This window comes from Monodelphis domestica, chromosome 4, assembly GCF_027887165.1.
Source record: "Monodelphis domestica isolate mMonDom1 chromosome 4, mMonDom1.pri, whole genome shotgun sequence".
Classification (NCBI taxonomy): domain Eukaryota; kingdom Metazoa; phylum Chordata; class Mammalia; order Didelphimorphia; family Didelphidae; genus Monodelphis; species Monodelphis domestica.
In genome coordinates, this window is record NC_077230.1 from 357,860,277 (window position 1) to 357,882,126 (window position 21,850).

The window sequence follows — 21,850 nt, forward strand, 5'->3', positions numbered from 1 at the left end:
CCACAATTTGTTAAGCCAGTCTCCATAGATGGACATCCATTCAATTTCCACGTCTTTGCAACAACATAGAGAGTTGCTCATTCTTCAGTCTCTTTATTCCTTTGGTCCCCTCTAACTCAATTTATTCTCATCTGATAATCTCAGTGTTTAACTATCACAGTAAAACTAGATGCTGTTATAGGTCAAACAAATTTTTGTTGATCTTATTCATTCTTTTAACATCATAGTCTTTACTGAATTGAACCTAGTCCTCTTGTCTGGAACAACCTTTACATTTGCTCTCCATTCTTCTGGAGCCAATCTTCCTTCTTCTGGAGGGAAAAATTATCTGGTGGGAGCAGAAGTCTTCTGTTATTGTTATTTATTTATTTATTAGTATTTTAGGTCTAGTGTCATCCACTTTTCTTACTTTAATCACAGACTACAGATGCTGGTATCAGCCTATTTTTTTTTCTGTTGCTGCCATCCAAGAGTTCTCATACCTCTACAATTTTAATTATTTTGGAAAAAGGATTACCCAAAATATGTGTCAATCCAAATTTTCTTCTACTCTAGTAATGCAAAATTTCTTCTAGAAATTAAATTATTTATGTACTTAATTTTAAGCAGCAACAAAACTAATCAATCATGTTTATAGTTATGCTAACTTGAAAATTAATTTCTACATAAAAATCCTTAGCATCCCATTCATTACTGTTTCTGTATCCCCATCTATTCTTTTTGTCCATCAGTGTGTATGTAGTTAATTTTTCTTATAGTTTAATATGTTTACTATTCTTTTTCTTTTGCTTTCTTCTCTTTGAATTTCTTTATATTCTTCATACTTATAATTTTTATTCTGTTTTATTATTTCATTATATTGATAGACCATGATTTTTTTAGGCCTCTACTCACTTAAACATTTTAGTTGTTTCCAGTTCATGAAGGTGATATGGTGACTATTGCATTTCCCCTCTTCTATTTAAAGAAGCAGGACCATGGACATATGGTGTCACTTTTAAGTGTTCTATCCCACTGTTATTTTCTTTGAATCTTATCTATCTAGGATTGTGGTTTGTCCAATTCTTTACTTGGTCTCCCACTTACTTTTGTCACTTCTTTCTTAGCAACATATTACTAATCAAGCCTCAAAGAGTCATTATTTTAGTAAGCAGTTCAGTTGGATAAGGTAGAAGGGCAATAAAAGCAGAAGTATTCATGTAATACAGACTATATTTTCTATTCAGTTCTCAGAATCAGTTTCTTCTAAAGGTAGGTCTCTTTTTAGTCTAGTGAGTCTTTTTTTCATCTCTCAACCACAGCATAAGATTAGAGAAGAAAGTTAACCTAGTGCTAACTGGATAGACGCAATTTAATAATGACTAGACTAGAAAGCAGTATAGAAACTTAAAAGATTCTTAGTGACACAGGCACGTGAACAAATAGCAAACAGGATTCTGGCTTCTGGGTCTTGATAATTCTGCTCTAGATCCATAAATTTGCTGTGCTTCACATTGTTCTTGCACCCCCATGACTAAAATAGGGTACAATTGGCTCCAGTGCTGCCCAAGCTAATGCTTACATAGTGCTAGGATTACTTTAATTTAAAATATCTATTAATAAAATCTTGCTATTCTAATACAAATGTAACTTTCACCCCTATTTTCTGAATCACTTGCCATAAGTTGTCGTATCATAATTTGGAAAATTTTTAATAAGAAATTTATTACTCATTTTAGTTTCTAATTATTTTTTATATTCTCTGTAATGCCACTCTCTGGAAATACGTAAGAGAAAAAGAAAAATAATTTCTCTATTACAAAACAAAGAAAAATGCAAAAAAGGATTTTTTTACATTTTACAAATTAAAAGAAAACACTTAAAATTAGACACAGATCATACAACAAAATTAACTACTTTATAATTTTGCAATTATACTAAGTGCCAAATTAACAAAATATTTAATGTAGCTAGCTTAAAATTTTATCTATTTTAAAAACAAAGTTGTAACAAATTCTCATCTGCAGTTACTACAGATTGCATGTCAGATGTTACAATACAATACAAGGCTTTAAAAAAAAAAAAAGACCATGCTCATTTAAACCCAAAGCAAAGCTTTTAAAAATTCCAATTGAAATTCCTCTTTCTAGCCAGATAAGAAACCAACTCTGGTTGGCAGAAGAGAAAGACTTCCTGTCACTTTAAAACCATCTCTTCCTAGCTGCCCTAAGTACTTGAAACCTTACTTCTTCCTTTTTTTCAATATTATAGCTCATCTTACAGGCAGATACACACATGCACATACATAAACACACAACCAAACAAACCACAAGCTGTATAAAATTATGACTAACCTAATGAATTAAAATGGCCTCCCTGCTTTTCAGAACTTCTTGACAGCTAAACTTCAAACAGTTTTCCACATGGCCCTACTCACTGCACACAGGACGTTCAAGGGCATTCTGGCCACTTTCAGTTGCTGGATGCCCTTCCCCATGATTCTCAAGAACCTCCTTGAGAAGCCAAATCTCACATGGAGACTTCAATACAGAATCCCAATTTAATGCCCATTACTGTACACAACTACTTACTCAAGTACACTTCTCCATTTATCTCCCTCACTCTAGAACCATGGTGGCGAACCTATGAAATGTGTGCCAGAGAGGACACTCAGAGCCCTCTCTGTGGTCATGCATGCCATGACCAGAATTTGTGACTAGAAAGCTAGAGAGATGTGCAGCCGGGCTGCTCCTCTTCCCCTCTCTAAGAATGGGTTTTGGGTTGCAGTTTGGGCACTTTGTCTCTAAAAGAGTCACCATCATTGTCCTAGGTAAATCAACCCAAGGTTCTCAGTGAATCAACCCCGGGTTTCTCAATGCTTACAAAATGCTACATTTATCATACACACACTTAACATACAAAACATGCAGACCTTACAAAATGATGCATGCACATGCCAAAGACATACATTTAACATATACTCACAAAAGACATAATTCTTGCCCACAGAAGATCTAATCATCAGGAACAGGTATGAACTTCCTCAACCTTTTACTCATCAGAAAAGGAATTACTCTTTGAAAGAAAAGCTCCCATATGGGACCAGCGTTGGAGTGGAACTTTTCTGTTAAGCAAAGAAGGATTCAGTAGTCCCTTCATGGTCAGTCAAAACTGTATGATTAAAATCAGTCTCTAGAAATAATTTTAATTGTAACAGGATCCTTCCTCTCTATTTGTCTGACATTTCCAAAGACTGTTCTTCCTCTCCCTGTATCTAGAATTGGTTCTGAAGAGATCAGTTTGGGGGCCTAACCTGTCCTTTTTGATAAATGTTAAATGTTTCTTATCTCCAAAGTTCTGGTACCTACTCCTCAGACAGGCAGGTGCCTGGTTGTTAGCGCTCTCTCTAGAATTATGCTTATACATTAGCATGAAAATACACCATGCTTAAAAGCCTAGCCTTACTCTTTTTCTAAGTAATTTATTTTCCTTTCACTTTTTTCCTCCAGAGCTTTTATTTCATTTTTTATCTCTTGCTTCATTTCTTTTGGGTCCTTGTGGAAAACTTACTTTTTTCTTTGATTTTCAGCTTGCAGTTCTTATGGAATTATTCTCTCCTTCTAGATTGCATTTTTGTGTATTTTTATCAATTATCATTCTTTATAACAGCTTGGATCTTCCACTTACTCATTTCTTTTAGTTCCTGATTGAGGTTTTGTGTCAAGACTAGATTCTGCCTCCTGTGGTACTTTTAAGTGACATGGGCAACTCTTTTTGTTCTCAGTCTAGATTATCTGAGTTTATAGTCTAACTTCTACCTCCCTGGGTTGGACCCCTCCAGATTTTTGAGATTCAGAGGGCTTCAACTTCAAGGACTTTTATGGCTCAGGACAGAGTATCAGGGACCTAAGTTGGGTATGTTTCTGATTGAGTGCTACTATACGTCTTGACTAGTTATTGCCATGCCCTAGTGGTTTCCAAGGTACCCTCTGTGGCTTTCTAGCTACCCATGGGATTTCTCAAGGGAGTCCTCTACTCTTTTTGTCTAGAGATACAAAATTGTGTAGTCTGTATGTAGCTCTGGCCCATCTCTTGGCATATTGAGAGCCTGCTGGCTTGTTTGTTGGCACTGGCTTTGCTAATAATCTTTCCTGTGCTCGGGGCTGCTGACTGACTTTTTTTTGTACTTATAGGATATAAAAAGTCACTTGTTGTGTTTTCTTGATTGATTTCCTAATCATTATTTAATCTAATGTGATTTTAAAAGTTTTTTTTCTGGAGTAGATATGGGAGAGCTGAGTTGCCTGTGTCTACTTAGGTGGCCATCTTGACCAGAAGTCCCAGGTCTAGATTTCTAGCCCATATTTCCCTCCTGAGTTCAATTTTTGCAACATCATCTACCTATTCGGTATATCCAATTAGATATTTTGTAAGTATCTCAAACTCTGCATGTGTAGGACAGAACTCATTTTCCCCTCAAAACTCCCTACTGTAAAAATTATAATTATATCTCAAATAATAACAATATTATGGTTTTGGAGGTTTATTAAATGATCATTAGAAATCAAGGAATAAAGAGGACCCAAAATAAAAACCACCTGCCCATGACTGGTTAGCCATTCTCAAAATCCCCACTCACCACCATCACTGCTAATTGCTTTATCATGCCCAAAGGGGAAAAAAAAAACCATGGGAGGAGTTACCGCCAGTTAAATACCAATAACATGATCCTGCCAATGAGGAGACGCAGGAGAGATTATAGGGAATTTGGGGAAATACTAAGGACTTCAAGGAATAAAGTCAAAGGTTCAAAATCTCCATTTATACACTACTCATATGAACTTCCCTGTTTCTTTTGTGGACACAGTCATCTTTCCATTCACTTAGATCCAAAACTTTAGGATCATCTTCAACTTCTTGGTATTCCTTACCCTACATATACAGTCAACTGTCAAGTTTCCTTACTGGTTTTCCTGGCTCTAATACATTCTCTACATATCTGCAAAAAAGATATTCCTAAAAAACAAGTCTCACTATGAGACCATTCCTTGCCCCTCCCCACCTTGAAATAAACTCCAGCTATTATTCTAAGATCAGATCCTAATTTCAAGCCCTTTCCAATGGACTCTTATCTACTTTTCCAGCCTTACTCTATATTACTTTTCTTTATCTATTCTGAGTTTCAACCAATCATACATTGCATTTCATCTTTCATCTTCATGCCTTTAGGCTGCACTTCATAAATTCTTCACCTATGCCTCATAGAATTTCTAGTTTCCTTCAAAGATTAGCTCAAATGTTGTCTTCTATAACCCCCTCCAATTCCCCACCCCACCCAGTAGATAGGAGAGAGGGAGATGAAGAAAACAGAAATGGTCATTAGATTTGACAATTAAGAGATCATTGGTATCCTTGAAGAAAAAGTCTTAGTTGAATAATTAAGTTGAGAACTAGATTGGAAGGGGTTAAAATGTGGGTGAAAGGAAAGAAAACAGAGAAAATGAATGTAGGATTTTGGGGGGAATTTTTTTAGGGGTTTGAGGAAGAGAGGGAAGGTATAGACTAAAAACTTAGAAGAATGGTAGCATCAAGTGAAGGACTCGTACTCTTACTTCTCTATTGCCTGATGTAAGAGGATGAGCTGAGCTGTACCTAGGGCAGATAGTGTAGGATCTTTCTAGAGTCCTTTTTTCCTACCATTGCTAAAAAGTCATTCTACCATACACGGATTTGCTACTTTGTGTATAAATGGTTTGAGCTTTCAGTTACATTGGACTTATAACTTAGTTGGGCTATAGATGTTGAATCCTTGGTAAGCTGCACTTCCTTCCCTCCTTCTGTTCCAGGTGCATGAAGACACATATCGGATGCGTCAGGGCCTGCAGGAGCGAGTGGAGAGCATCTTTGAATATAGTGCAGCAAAGGGCTCCATGTACCGAAAGTGGTTTCATCGACAGCAGCTACTACAGAAACTGAACCGAGCTGAGCTGTGGTGGCAACTTTTGGGACGCCTTGCCTGCCTTGTTGACTATATGACTTGCCAGAATCTTGTCTCTATTTTGGAGAACGAGTTGGTCACCTTTGTTACTTGTGTTCTACAGGTAAGAGCACAGCAGAGCAGTATGGGGTAAGTCCAGAGCTTTGGAAAGGATGGAGAAGGCCAGGCCTCAATGATTTTTCCTGGCTCTCTTCTCCAGGCTCCAAGAAAGGTTGCCTTTCTGTCAGGAAACGTGGCCTTTGGTGAAGATGGAAAGCTGCTCGTGATGCCAAGTGCTGAGCAGATGGCCCAGAGCTTATCTGGGTGGTTGAATGCTGTGGTGACCTCAGCCCTAGAGGTAACTGAACTGAAGGTGGGGTCTGAGAAGAGAATAGTCTTCTGGAATACATGGCATTTGGTATAGATCTTAGTGAAACCGCAGACACTGCAGAAACTGCAGTGTATGGCCATACTTTATAACCTTTCTAAACTGTGTGATGGGAGCTTTGGCCCCAGCTCTAGTTCCTGTAGTTATACTTGACATCCATGTGCCTGAACTATATTCCTAGGGCCCACTTTGATTCCTAATTCCCTCCTGTTCCCTCCTTATTTGTTCCCACTCCTCACAATCCCTTTCCAGTGCTCACTGCCCTCAGTCTAATGTACTCTCTGTTCTTGTTTTCTGCATTTTCTCTTCACATCTAGGTTATGAAGCCTACAGAGTTCCAAACCTCTCTACTCCCCTCCCAAGCCACTTCAGGTATGTGGCAAAATGGACTCTCTCATTTTGTCCCTTGCTGAGGCCTGATCAGCCTTGGCATAGTGAGCAGGAGAATGGGGGAGAAGGGTATTAAGAGGGGCAGGGGGGAAATAGCATGAGGAGCCTTGAATCCTGGGTCACGGTTTATTAGCTCCTTTCTCATGACTCCATGAAAAAGTTTTATAAAATTTATCTTTAATTTGGATAGAGTTAATCCAAAACCATAATAGTAAATATTGAGCAAATATTGTATGGGTGCAGGTGGGTGGAGTTACATGAGGAAGTATGTTTTTGAGAAAAGATCATTAAAGTAGATGTTAGCAATATGGTCCTTCTTTGGAGTCAGGTTTTAAGAGTTACTATGATCATCCTCAGGCTCCTGGGCTCTAGGTATTGCCTTCTACCAACTCTTTTCCACTAGACCTTGTTTTCTTCCCTATCATTTGCCCTAAAGCTAGATCACTGTGTCTTACACTCAGATTTGGATAAATTTTAGAAATTACCAAGTTCAGTACCCTTATTTGACAGATTTTCTAAAAACTTGATGATTTTTAGATTCTTGGCCCTAAATAGACCTTGTCCGGTTCAGTTAATGTCCAGTTTTGACTTGAAATTAAGGGTTTCTGCTGGACTTTTTCTACTCTTTAAGGTTTACTTTAGTTGTTTTCTTTCTGAAGGAGAAATACATTTTCTTTTCTGCTTTTGGGTTGCTTGCATTGAACTTATGGTTCAACTTAAGAACTGAAGCATTAATTAGCACTAGAGATTTTTTGGACCAGGCTGGTTCACTAGTACTGTAGCCCACCTCTGAAGGACTCTTGGGCTCAGACCCTGTCCTATAATTAGTACCATCCCTGAATGTGTCTCTCATGTGTATCCCTGAGTGTGTGATTACATAAGCTCATAAACTTGAGAAAATTCTCTACTCTAAGCTGTGGAGGTCTGATCACTGTACTATGTATTCTTTAGCAGTAGCTTTCAGAATTATAAAGTCAGAATACTGTACTCCAAGCATATGTTGGGTCAGGTAATGATCGAGAATGTGACCTTCTAGATTAGGGTTGCCATCTTAGTAGAGAAAAGAAAAATGTCTGGTTGCAGGGCCAGGTCAGCCCCCTCCATTAAGGGAATTGGGAGCTCGTTAAGTGCCTTGGTGAAATTTGCTTCCCAAGTTCCTGATCTCCTAGCATTCGTTGCTTACCTCTTGGGAAGGTTTTAGAATCAATTCTAAAACTAAATGACAGCTTGATAAGCCCTCAGAAAACAAAGAACAAACCTCTTAACTCCATTCTGGAAGTTGGTACTTCCAACTTGTATGGTTCATGTGTTGCCCAAACAAACATTCTCCGTGCACTCTCAGACCAGAGTTCAAGAAATACACATATATGCATCCTGATCATTCAAGTTTTATAGAGAAAAAGAGTAAAATCAGTATGAACATGTTGGTATGTAACATAAAATCAGTCAATCAATTGGCATTTATTTAAGTGCCTCCTGTGTAAGCACTGGGGATACCAAGGATGGTAAAAGGCATTCCCTGCCCTTAAAGAACTCACAATATAATGGGAGAAATAACATGCAAACATGTATGTACTGTATTAGGTGTTTGTTCCTTTAAGAAATATAGTAATAAGGAATCAGATTTGCCTCCCTCCTCCCATCTCCCTCCCACTTTAGTTAATCTCTTCAGTTGGTGACAAACTGGGATTCAGTTCTGAGTAAGTTTCCTGATATATCTAATAGATAACTCACTCCTTAAATGGTTGGAACAAGGGGTTCATTTAAGGAAGGGGAAGGAAAAGGAAATTGAATAGGAGAGAGGGTTTAAGGTTTCCCTGATTTTAAATAATCCTAAATTTAGAATAATATTGTAATCTTGAATGAGGGATGTGGCTAACAGGATTGAGGATCTTTGAGTCACTTCCTGATATAATAGAGAGAAAATCAGTAAGAAAAGATCTTCTCAGTCCTTACTCCTTCCTGTGTAAGGATAAAGAGAGATTTCCAGCAGTTTGGATGTTTCTTTTTTTTTTTTAATAACCCTTACCTTCTGTCTTGGAGTCAATACTGTGTATTGGCTCCAAGGCAGAAGAGTGGTAAGGGCTAGGCAATGGGGGTCAAGTGACTTGCCCAGGGTCACACAGCTAGGAAGTGGCTGAGGCCGGATTTGAACGTAGGACCTCCCGTCTCTAGGCCTGGTTCTCAATCCACTGAGCTACCCAGCTGCCCCCGGATGTTTCTTTTAACAGTCTTCTTCTGATCACATCCTCCTCCAGAATGCTCCTTGATTGACATCTTCTGCAAACCTTCATCCATTGCCTCTGTTTGCAGGTTTTCTTCAATTTACTCATCCACAGTACACACAAGCTATATATACAAGATAAACAGGAAACAATCAAGTGAGGGAGGACATCAGAATTAAGAGGGATTGGGGAAAAGTTTCCTTCTTATAGAAATGGTGAATGAAATCCTAAGGATATAAGCAAAATTAATTCAAATAGGGAAGAAAAGGGGTATCTATGTAAAGAAACCCAGGGAAGCCCAGGAAACATACTGATAGAAGGAATTCTAAAAGACATGGGTAGAAAATGGAAAAACATAGGTAGGCATCAGAATCTAATACAGAAGAGTAGCATAGTCCCTTAAGATTAGCATCAGGAATACTAACCTCAAATTGTCAGTGAATATCAAGGATAAAAAAGAGACTTTTAAACAAATTAAAGAACTTTAAGAGTTGAAAAGGACCTTAGAGCCACTCAAATCAATAATTGAATAAGAATTTCTTCTATGATAGGAAGTGTGATACAGTAGAAGGTACACTGAATGTGAAGTCAGAAGGGAATGGATTCAGTCTTTAAACTAGAAGTTTGTCTTTGATACTAGAAGCTTGAACAAAATACATAAACTTTCTGAACATTGGCTGCATTATTTATAAAATTAAGGTAGTTAATAATTAGTGTTTACTTCATGAAGTTAAGACCAAAAAAGATAAAGTATTATAATCATGTATATTGATACTGTATTGATTGGACTAGTTATTATTGAACTTGAGTAGGCAGTTGACTATCAGCTGATATTGGTTCTGATTCATTTAAAGCTGTTGGGCCTAGCTAAGTTTTTGGTAGATGGAAACTGGCTGAAGACAGCTTATTACAAAAAAATCTCTTTATTTATACTACTGAAAGGAACAAGGAAAGGAAAGGAAGGATAAATGTTGGATTGAAGATATATTCCCTAATCTAAGAATTCTAAACTATATCCCAATACCCAGTTTGTCTCACAAGAGACTGCTTCATGTTTGATTTCTCAAGCCTGACTTAAACACCCTAACTAAATATTTAATGTCTAATCTTAGTAAACTATACTTCTTAATTAACTCCTTAAAAATATTAGAAATCCACTGTCTCCTTTCACTCTCTCCAGATAGAGATCAATCCAGCTACTGACAGGTTTAGAGCAGCTAGCTCTCTCCTGCCCCCGTTGGCCTACTTCTCCTCTGTAGTGTCACAGAGAAAGCTCAGCCAGTCTCTCCTCACAGATGATATGATCTACACACTTTCTCCGAATATCCAAGTGTCTTCCCAAAACCAACTGTCACCAACTCTTCCAGGATTTCCCAAGGGAAACTTCAAACATCCACCCTCTTGAGTGTCAGATCCCAAAGAGTGTGTCCGTTATTTCTAATAGACCCCCTAGGGCTCCTGGGAATTCTTTTAAGGAACCTCCATAAAGATTCCAGCTGACTCCTAAGGTAACCCTTCAACCCTCTTTCTCTAGCCAACCACCTATTCCTACTTACCAAGAATCACTAATTAGTCCACGTAACTGATTAATGCTAATTGACTCTTACAGTATATAAAACCCTGCAGTTATAAAGCGCTATGTAAATGTCAGCTTTGATTATCATGAGGACAGTTAGGTAGAGTGCCAGGCCTGAGTTCAAATCTGCCCTTAAATACTTACTAGCAGTATAACCCTGGGTGTAAATCACTTAACTCTGTAAAATAAAATGGAGAAGGAAATCATAAACCACTCTAATAAAATCCAAACTGAGGTGACAAAGAATTGGATATTACTGAAATGACTGAACAACAATAGCATGATTACCATAATTTTTATTGACTGATAATTTGTAATCTAGTCTTTACTCGAAGATCTCTAGCTAGGAGGAACCCATTATTTCCTGAAGCAGCCTATATTCTTTTAGCATGTACTCTGGGATGATTATCCCAACTACAATTTCCATTATCAGTTTGAGTTCCTGGAACTCTTTTAGCTATATCCTGTCAGGCATGTAGGGGTAGCCCTGAGGGTTTGAGGATTATTTATCTGGGCTCCATGATTCATGAACCTCTTCCAGTGTATTTCCCACCATGATTGTCAGTTGATTATCAATTAGTCAGCCAAACTTAATAACTAAAAGCTAATTAAGTTTGGCTGACTAATTGATATTTACTTTGGTGTTATATAGTGATAACAGTAAGTGCAAAATATCCCTGCACACTCTCAGGAATATATCCTAGGTCTAGGGAAAATTAGGCTCAAATTTAGAGCATGTCAAGGTGGTAACTTACAACTCCTAGTTATTAGAAGTTCTTTTCCTCCCTTCATGGAATGTTTGGTAAGTTCCCATCAGGCATGGTGTAACTTCTATGCAAGTTTCTTGTGGATTTAGTTTCTCTTCCATTTCCAATGCAAATACTGTTGCTGTCTTAGGATCATTGAAAGGTCCCCCTCTGACTAAGTTAGACCAGGGGAAGAAGAACTAGACCAATGTTGAAGCCAAGGTAATCTCTTCTCTACTTCCCAAGTGTTTCCTCCTCAGAGTCAGTTCTCTTTCTTCTCTGCATATAGTAGTTCACTTGACTCCAAACCCCTTTGGGTCCAAACCAGTTTGATATTTTATAGACAACCCTTAGTGTATGACCATATTTCTTCAGCCATTCCAAACACTCCTCTTGGAATGGTATAACTTCTAATTCATCCAATAGCTCCACTAGAGACATCTAAATTTATCAAGGTCTTTTCTCACTTTGTTGAAATGCTTTTGATTAATTTGATTCATTTCTCACCTTGTTAAGCTATTGGCTATTTTTAAAATAAGGGTAGGAGGAGTTGATTGATTTATCCATCTAGCCCCTCCCTTATCTCACCTTTGAACAAGTACTAATTGTAGCTAAGTTTTTCCCCTTATATGCCTAAATATGTATATTGCAACCTCCTCTAATTACCTCTCAATTTCTATCAAGGGTACTATCATTCTTCTAGTCTCTCATGTTTGTAAACTAAGCCCTATCCTTGTCTTGTCATTCTCTCTCATACATTCAATCAATTGCTAAGTCTTAATGTCTATAACTCCATTATATCTCTCACATCTCTCCCCTTCTCCACTTACACACAAATCTTCATTGATTCTATACCTAAATTATTGAAATGGTTTTCTAATTGTGCTTCAAATCTCTCCTCCTTATAGTTCATCCTTTACACAGTTGAGTTTGCATTCTACTAAAAGCCAAAACTCTTCCTGTTTTTACTTGTTAATTTATTTTTTGAGCATAAATATAAGACTTTACTTAACAAAACTTTAGTTATGTTAAGGGGAAGAGGAAAAATTAAAGAAGGGGTAGGATTCTATTTATGACACATAGTATAGGGACAAAACCTGTGATTTCATTGATAAAGAAGCTCCTGGTTTTAGGAAACTTCCTCCACCAATTGAGCTCAGCACTTTATTTGTGATATATAAACTTAGAGTATTGAGAGGGTAAGTAACTTATATCCTCAGGGTCCAATGGCTAGTACATATCTGAAATAGAATTTGAACTCAGGTCTTCCTGGCTCAAAGATCAGTTCTTTATTTCCTACACCATGTTGCCTCTGTAAAAAATAAGGACTGAACTACTTGAACTCTTATTTTGCTTCTATTTTCTCTTCCAAGGAGGATTACTTTGGATCAAAACGATAGCTAGCAATTTGTTAATAGGGGGTTAAAACTTAAGAAAACTAAGTAGATAATTTAGCTTTTCTTGATGATTCCAACTCATCAGATAAAGATGATGTGAAGATTGAATTTAGCTCTCCCCTGATTGTAACAATGAAGGTACTTAGCTCTTCCTTGATTATGAAGATTGAATTATAATCATCTATTTGTTGATTTAATCCCCAGAAATGTAAGCACAGTACTTGAAATTGGGTGGGAAGATTTGCCCATGTTAGAACCCTATGTTTCAGTAACTATAGGGGATCAGATCTTTTGGTGGATACTGGAACCAGTAAATCAGTTTTGCAAAGTCTTCCTAAAGATTGTAGAGCTATTGGTACTATGGAAGTGATTGGAGCTACTGGAAAACCAGAGAGAGTAGCTAAATTGCAACCTAAAATGATTACTCTTAGTCCATTAAGCATGGAACACACATTTCTATGTATGCCTGGATGCCCAATGAACCTTCTTGGGAGGGACTTGCTTTGTAAATTACGAGCAAAGATTCAATGTACTGACACTGGGGATATATCATTACAACTCCCAGAAGAATCTCTGAAAGCCTTTCCATTGCTGCTCTTAGATTCATTCAGTGTAGAGAATGAGCTGAATTCCATCTATCCTATTCCTGAAGATATACCAGAAGGTTTATGGGCAAAGTCTTCCACAGATGTTGACCTATTGAAATCAGCTGATCCAGTGATAGTGAGAACCAAGGAAGGACCAGTACCTTGTGTTCCTCAATATCCTTTGAGTAAAGAAGCTATAGATGGAATAAGACCAATTATTGAGTCCCTAATTCAACAAGGGATAATAATACCATGTTTTTCAAATTACAACTCTCCCATACTGCCAATAAAGAAACAAAAGCTCAATCAAGATGGCAAAGTTGTCTATAGATTCATACTGGATTTAAGAGCTGTAATTAAGACTCATCCTGTAGTACCAAGCCCAACTACTATAATATCATCCATTTCAAGTCAAGCAAGATATTTCACTGTGATCGATTTATGTTCAGCGTTTTTCTTGATACCAATTCACAAGGATTCTCGAAAGATCTTTGCTTTCATGTAGGACAGTGCCCAGTGGAAGTTCACTTGTCTTCCACAGGGATTCTGTGACAGACCGAGTCAATTCTCTCAAATTTTGAACAGAGACTTTAAAACAATATCATTCAAGGAAAGTAAAATAGTGCATTTTGTAGATGATATCCTCTTACCATCTCCATCTGCTAAAGTGTGTTTGAGAGATAGCAAGATTCTTTTTATTGAATTATATAAATGTGGACATAAAATCTCTAAAGCAAAACTTCAGTGGGTTTTGTCATGGGTTGAATATCTTGGTTTTGTGTTGTCAGAGGGTTCCAGAAGTATCACTAAGAAAAGAATAGCTGATATCCAGAAACTGAGTGCACCTAAGACCAAGAAGCAACTCAGAACTGTTCTTGGGACAACTGATTTTTGTAGACAATGGACACCTGCATATAGTAAAATTTCTAAATGTTTAACAGATCTAACTAGGAATACAGAACCAGAACCTCTGAAACTCAAACCTGAACATCTGCAAGCCTGAAGTAAGCTTAAGGAAGTGATTTTATCTACACCAGCTCTTGGAATCCCAGACTATACTAAACCTTTTCAATTATTTGTGCATGAGACCAAAGGTATTGCATCTGGTGTACTGACACAAACTTTAGGACAAAGTTATCATCCAATTAGATACTATAGTTGTCAGCTAGATCCAATTGCTGCAGGTACAGTTCCTTGTTTAAGGGGTGTAGCTGCTGCAGCTGTGTTAGTTCAAAAGTCATCAGAATTAGTTTTGGGATGTCCATTGACGGTTTTCTGTTCACATCATATAGAAGCGCTAACGAGGAAATTTTGTATTCAAGCACATTTAAACCAATGAATATCTAAATATGAAATTATACTTCTAGTTAGTGAAAACATCACGTTGAAAAGGTGTGGTGTATTAAACCCAGCTATACTTCTTCCTGATTTGCCAAAGAACAGTGAACCATTGCATGAATGCTTAGAAGTAGTAAATAAAATCCAGATTTGGCTTTATTCACAGATGGATCTTCATACTTGTATAATGGAATTAGATGTACAGGTGCTACAGTTGTCACAGAATTTGAGACGCTGTGGTATGGATCGTTACCTAGAAACCTTAGCGCCCAAGCCACAGAATTAATCACTTTAAAGCAAGCATTTCTTCTGGCAGCCGGAAAAAGTGCAAACATTTACACAGACTCTCATTATGCTTTTTCTGTTTGTCATGCAACAGGAAAGATCTGGAAACAACAATGTTTTATTACTGCATTGGGAAAACCAATTGCTCATGCAGAAATAATAACTGAGTTGTTGGATGCTATCCAGAAGCCTAAACAGCTATAGTGGTAGTCCATTGTAGAAGTCATATTAATAGAAGGGATTCCGTTTCTAAAGGAAATCATAGAGCTGACATAATGGCAAAATTTGCAGTCAGAAATGTTCCAGTGTATAGAATCTGATGATCTGGAAAAAGTTTATGTAGACTCAGAAATACAAAAATGGAAAGAGAAGTTTGGAGCTAGAAAAGAACATGGTATATGGTTAACAGATACAGGAAAGTCACTGTTACCAAAAGACCTATATACCTATTTGTGTCAAGCCATTCACACAAAAGGTCATTTTGGTAGTCAAGCTGTAATTGACATTGTAAAGAGGAAATGGGTTGCTCCTGGAATAAGTACTGTAGCAAATAAGATCTGCTCAAGCTGTTCTGTTTGCGAAAAATTCAATCAAGGAACATTCAGACAGAAAGGTTTAGGTGGTAGAACTTTAGCATATTGTCCATTTGAGAGTCTGCAGATTGATTACATCAGCATGCCAAAAGCTGGAAGATACAAGTTTTGCTTGGTAATTGTTGATAGATTAACCAAATGACCTGAAGCTTTTCTATCAAATACAAATACAGCTAGCTTTGTGGTGAAAGTGTTGATTAAGGAAATTATACCTAGATTTGGAGTACCATTAATAATAGACTCTGATAAAGGATCCCATTTCACTCAAGACATCCTGAAAAGAGTCTATGAAAATCTAAGAATAACACGAAAATATCATGTGCCATATCATCCCCAAAGTTCAGGCCATCCTTTCCATCCTTTATCACAGATCTGATCACCAAGGGTGTAAATCTCCCACTTAATCATGAGGTGGGAGGTCTGTGACCCATGTGTGCAATAGTGAGTAACAAATTAGAATCAACCAATTGCCTTCTGGGCAATCCTAGAGCAGAGCGTCTGCTGTGATTGATAGATGTGAAATTTAGGGGAGGTGACATAAGAGAAAAAGATCTTTAAAAAGAGAACCATGGAAGGGATTTGGGATGGAATAACTCTGACTTGGATTAAAGACTGGAAGACAGACACTTGAGAGACTGAAAGAGGAACTTGACCCTGAAGGAACTCGTGCAGGAGATCTCAGACTGCTTTCCTTTTACATGGTCAACATGGTGAGTGAAAGGCTGACTTAGTGACCCTGCCTTTCTGGAGGCATGAAGCCTCTAAATAAACTACCATAAATGCCATTTACTTTAGTAATTCATTTTGAGATTTAGAAATTAAATCCCTGGTGACCACCTACATAAATATTCAGAGTCCAACCACAATTAAGTTTAACAATGATCAATCTTTTGTTACTTTACTGGTGATCCTGGAAGGACTATGGATAATGAGAGAAGTGACACAGGACTGAAGAAAGGGGAGGATCCCAATTTTTTTAAAAGGGAAGAAGAATGGAGCCTATGAACCAAAATATATGCCATTGAACTTGACTGCTCCTGGGAAATTTCCAGAACATATTGTTAAAAAGATTTGAAATCAAAGGAATGATCAGTAACTGAAAACCACCATGGTATTATTATGGGGGGGCTTGAGGTGAACCCCTGGGGTTTGGGAAGGGTATCTTTTGCAAGAATGCAAGACTCTGAAACTTAGCTTAAAAATAAAAAGAGAAATTTATTAATTTGGAAGGTAGTGTTGAATCTGGTCAGGAGGGCAACATAGGTAGAAAGGAATAGCATGGATGGAAAGCTGCTCCTTGGGAGGACAGCTGTAAACCTTAAAATTTCTTAGACTTATAAATGTTGGAAATTTCACCATTGGGAAATTTCATACTTGAAAAATTTCCTACTGATAGTCTATTGGAATGTGAACCCCCTTGGCATGGGAGAGTCCTTCTCCTCCCTACTTAAGATTACTTTAGGACAGAAACCTTTTGCTGAACAATGGAAAGGGCTTTGACCTATGCTTAAGCATAGAACAGGAAGTTCTTTGAGTCATGATTGATTTTAGAATTGATACAATAGAGATACTTGGAATGACAGAACCAGGTCTTGGAACTTACAATCTCCACTCTACTCAGCCTAACAGGATTTAGGAAGGGCTGCAGCATAGATCAAATTTAATTATTTGAGAATATGACCTTCAACAGACATGTACAAAGGGGCAGACCTCTGGGCGGTCCTGGGTTAAGCTAGAGCCACCATTGGCACAGGGAAGACATGGACAGTGATTGGTAGATGTGAGAACTGAGGGGAGGGGACTGAGATGGTATCCTTAAAGATAGAGGGGTCTGAGGACTGAGGGGTGGTTGGAGAGGTTTTGCTCTGAGAGGTGGTGCTCTGAGAAGCTTGCTCTGAAGGAGGCTGGAGGTGGAGGCCCCTGAGACTGTTTCTCCATTTTGGTCACATGAGTGATAGGGACTGATCTCTTTTCTTTGCCTCAGCTATCTAAGGGCTTGGGCCTTTTGGCCCAGCCTAAACAGAGGGGGTATTTAAGCCCTATTCCCTTCTCTCTCTCTCTCTCTCTCTCTCTCTCTCTCTCTCTCTCTCTCTCTCTCTCTCTCTCTCTCTCTAATACCTTTCTTCCTCCCGTTTGTAATTAAAAACTCCATAAAAGGTTGACTGCTGACTTGAGTTTTCATTTAGGAATTACATAGCTGAATTCCTTGGCGACCTTAAATTAATATATATCAGTCTTTTAAAGTGATTTCCTTGTCACACAGCATGGAGGGAAAAGCTGTCCCCCCCATTACCACCATGCCATCAATTCTGGGGATCTTAAACTCCTTACAACAGTGAGGATGTGACTCTGTGCCGTGGTGTAGACTGACTCCAGGGTGGTGTGCACTGGAGCAAAGGGTGGGGGTGGACGGGTTTGCCTGAAGGGGGTGGTCCTCATGATTTGGAGGACAGATGGATGAGGTGTGCCTCTTTGTCCATATCAGATCAATGGGACAAAGGAGAATAATCCTCTCAGGGTCAGATGTTTTGGGTTGGGAGTCAGGAGGGCATAAGGGAGCAAAACAATTTCCCTGCTAATAGTTTGCCTGAGTTTCTAGGGGTAAAATGCCCATGCCAGTATCATTAAGAAAAGACCAAATTTTGGACACAGAGTCTCTAAATTTTAGCAAGCATTTGACTAATTCTTATGCAATTCTTTTTAGGGAAGAGGTTGATCCAATAAGTTTATTGATTTAATCTGAAAATCTTCATAGAAACTTATAGATTATGATAGTTTAACAGTTACTTGCATGGTTCTAGGCTCTGAGGAAACTTGTTTTCTGGGTAAAGGATACTTTGGAATTATTCTACATTTTAAATTTCTAAATTTTAAATTTGGAATTATTTTTATAGTATGAGTTCACCTGAGTTTTCTTGGATGTCTATCACCATGATTAGAATGTTCTTTACGTTCTGTGACAAATTGTCTTTTATGGGCATTTCTATTCTCCACTAAATAATATAATCCCTGGTCTTCTGGCCTATTATATGTTTACTATTAGATTAAATTACTTGCTTTCTGAATCACATCCAGGGAATAATTAATCAATAGTCTCCTTAAGGTCTCCAGAGACTTTTTCTTGCAAGACCTTTATCTAGATGGCATTGTTTTCTTTAATCACAAGGACTCTTGATTCTTTGTCCACATCAAATTTATTAATTAGGTCAATTCAATTAATTACAATGTAATTTGTTAGATTATATTTCATATTATACTTTGGTACTTTGTGAACATAAGATTTACAAGTAATCATCCCTTTTATACAGTAATGGGAATTCTAGCATGCTGGTCATATAGACTATCATTCTGGACTTTGGTGGATTCTTATTTATATCCTGTATTATCAAGTGTTATGACTTGTTTAACAGGGTCCAGGGCAGGTTCTTGACTGGAAGGAACAACTGACATGAAATGCCAAAGAAAGAAAGAAATGGGGAGCTGTGAATCTTGAAATTTCTCAGACTTGTGAATGTTAAAAATTTCCCCATCAGGGAATTCTCAATTGGAACAATTCCCTACTGGGAACATTCACCATTTTGACAGTGAGAACTCTACTTGGATCAGAAATGGGAGGACCTCTGCTCCACCCTTACTTGGGACTGCTTTAGGGGAAAAAAACTCCTTGCTAAACAATGAGGGTACTTGGGCCCATACTTATAGTGAGACAAAAAGTTCTTATAGTGAGACAAAAAGTTCTTTAAGCCATGCCTATTTTTAGAATTAATACAATGGGGTGCTAAGTACCTTAAAGGTCAGGCAACTTGAAAACTTGCCAGAAGCAAAGAGGTGAAAACTTATTCAGAAGTTTTTTCTGGTTCAAACTTACTAAAGGGATTAGTCAACCCAGCAGTGTTTTTTCTGGTACAAATTTACTAAAGGGATTAGTCAATCCAGCAGTGTTTTTAGAATGGGTTGTCCTTTGGAAAACATCTACTATGATTGGTAGATGGAAGAACTTAGGGGAGGTGACATAGGAGAAAACCCCCTATATAAGAAAAAGCAGAGTCTCTTGAAAATCAATCCTTTTGGATCAATCCTTTTGAGGAAGATTGCTTGAAAAGAAATCCTTTTGGAGAATCTTTTGAAGATCTCGGAATAAGGGAAGCTCTTGGAGGACAATCTCTAAGGATGTCTCGCTGGAGCTCCTCTGAGGGGACTCTGTCCCTTTGGAGGCTCTTGAGAGAGGCCCTTTGAAACAGTCTCTGTCTGGAAGGCTCTTTGAGGAGGACTCTGGCTGGAACTCTCTCTGAGGAGACTCTGTCACTAGAATCCTTGCTTAGACAGACCTTGTGGTGAGTGATAAAAGACTGACTGACTGATCTCTCTCTCTTAAGACTCATGTCTAGGCCATGTTGGCTTAAGGCCCTTCATACTTATTTCCTTTTTCTCTCTTTCTCTCTTTTCTTTAATTCCTCATTGTATTATTAATTAAATTCTCTATAAAACCCAGTTGACTTGGGTATATTCATAATTGGGAATATTTCCCTGGCGACCACCTTATATTTGATTTAAAACCAAGACACTGTAGTGAAACATAATTTCTGCGGTCACAAATTTACTCACCCACTCTTATATCTATCACAACTTATATCTTCAACTATTTTACTCACTACAGTTTACAACCTCAACTATTTTAAATATTACAGAGCCAAAGGAAAAGTTGAAAAGAGTGCTCCAGCTTGAGGTATTTATTAGGAAAAAGCATTATACATTAATACCTGGAGGATATCAGTGGCAGACAGGGGGAAACAGTACAGATAGTCATTTCAAAGAAATATTTTTAAGATACAAAGTCTGCTAACAAATTTCTCATCACTGGTAAATTTATACATTTATGGCTATGTTACTGAAAACCATAAGGATGGGGAGAGGGGAGATCAGAATCTTTGTGCCTAGGCTGATTGTGCCTTTGGATATGCTAAATCCAAGGATGTCCAAGATGTTAATTAGGAATGCTAATGTAAACACCTGTATTGCCAAGGCATAGACTTTTAGGAATTTAAAAAATGTCCCCCAAATCTTTTTAGAAGATCAGGACTTGTTAATTCATGAGGCTTTCTGATATCATCACAACAAGAAAATTGTTTTTACTGAATCCTTGCTTTTGCCATAAGATCCAGTATGGCAACATCATTTTTCTCATGGTAATTTGTTCCTTGTAATTCCTTCACCAAGAGATATGCATAATATTAACTTTTTAACTATTTTTGAATTTCACTTGATACACCTTGAAAAAGATTTTGTCTTCTACTACTGAGAAACCAGTAAAACTTGTATTTATTCACTTATATGATGAACCCCACACTCTGTGGTGAAAGTATCTTGTGCTAGTCTTTTTTTTTTAACCCTTGTCTTCTGTGTATCTGTTTTAAAGCAAAAGAGCAGTAAAGCCTAGGCAATTGGGTTTAAGGGAATTGCTCAGAGTCACACAGAACTATAAGTGTCTGAGGACAGATTTGAACTCAGGACTTTCCATCTCTAGTCCTGAATCTCAATTCATTGAGCTGCCTAGGTGCCCTTTCTTTTATTATTCTTGAATCTTGTCTACTAGATAGGGAAATATTGGTCAGATGAAAGTATACTTATACGTATTTAGAACTTATTGAATGAACTACAAGGATAATCATTAAAAGATTGATACCAACTTGGACAAAAGTAATCCTGGGATTTGTCAAGTCAATAAACAAAAAAGTAATTTTTAAGCACTTATTACATACTAAGCAATTGAAATATAAAGACTATAAAGTGTTTACATTCCACTTAGGAAAGCAACATTTCAATAAGTCAGTAAATACAAAATAGTGGTAGTCTCTCGTTAACCGAGGATGACGATTGTCTTTGTGCGTTTTCATCTATGGTGTATAGATGAGTGTGCACAAAGACACTTGTGCGTGAAGGAGATTTAAGTGGAAAAGTCATTGCACAGAGACAGTCCCACTCTCTCAGTTGGAAGCCTGGGTCCAGTGGCACGAAAAGTCATTACACCTGGAGACTTCCTCAGCTGCATTGGATGGCCGTGTTGTCTTTTGTGCTCCAACACACCCTAAGCACTCCACAGTGCTTTGCTGCGTCGCCATCTCAGCCGTTGAACCTTCTTATTGGTTTCTTCCGTCAGTTCAGCCGAAGCAGTCTTCACATGCTGGGTGAGCAAAGCCCTGATTCACCAGGGGTCGACGACCGGATGGCTACCCTCACAAGGTTTAGCCAGCCTGTTGAAGCCGTTGCCCGGGGTGTGGCCGCTGCTGCATGCTAGCAGCTACTGGGAGCCACAAGTGAGAGCTGGGTGTCAGGTGAGGGTCAGAGGCTGGAAAGCTGCCCTAAGAGGGC

The 21,850-nt window shown here is 37.9% G+C and overlaps 1 protein-coding gene across 1 annotated transcript in view; it reads left to right on the forward strand.

Annotated features, from left to right (window-relative positions):
* The window catches only part of DNHD1 (dynein heavy chain domain 1), a 195,269-nt gene that overhangs the window by 51,760 nt on the left and 121,659 nt on the right, over positions 1 to 21,850 (forward strand). Inside the window, exons 9-11 of the mRNA XM_056795113.1 lie at positions 5,826 to 6,080; positions 6,177 to 6,314; positions 6,662 to 6,716. Coding sequence (XP_056651091.1) covers positions 5,826 to 6,080; positions 6,177 to 6,314; positions 6,662 to 6,716 — 448 coding nt within the window. The remainder of the gene's footprint in view (positions 1 to 5,825; positions 6,081 to 6,176; positions 6,315 to 6,661; positions 6,717 to 21,850) is intronic.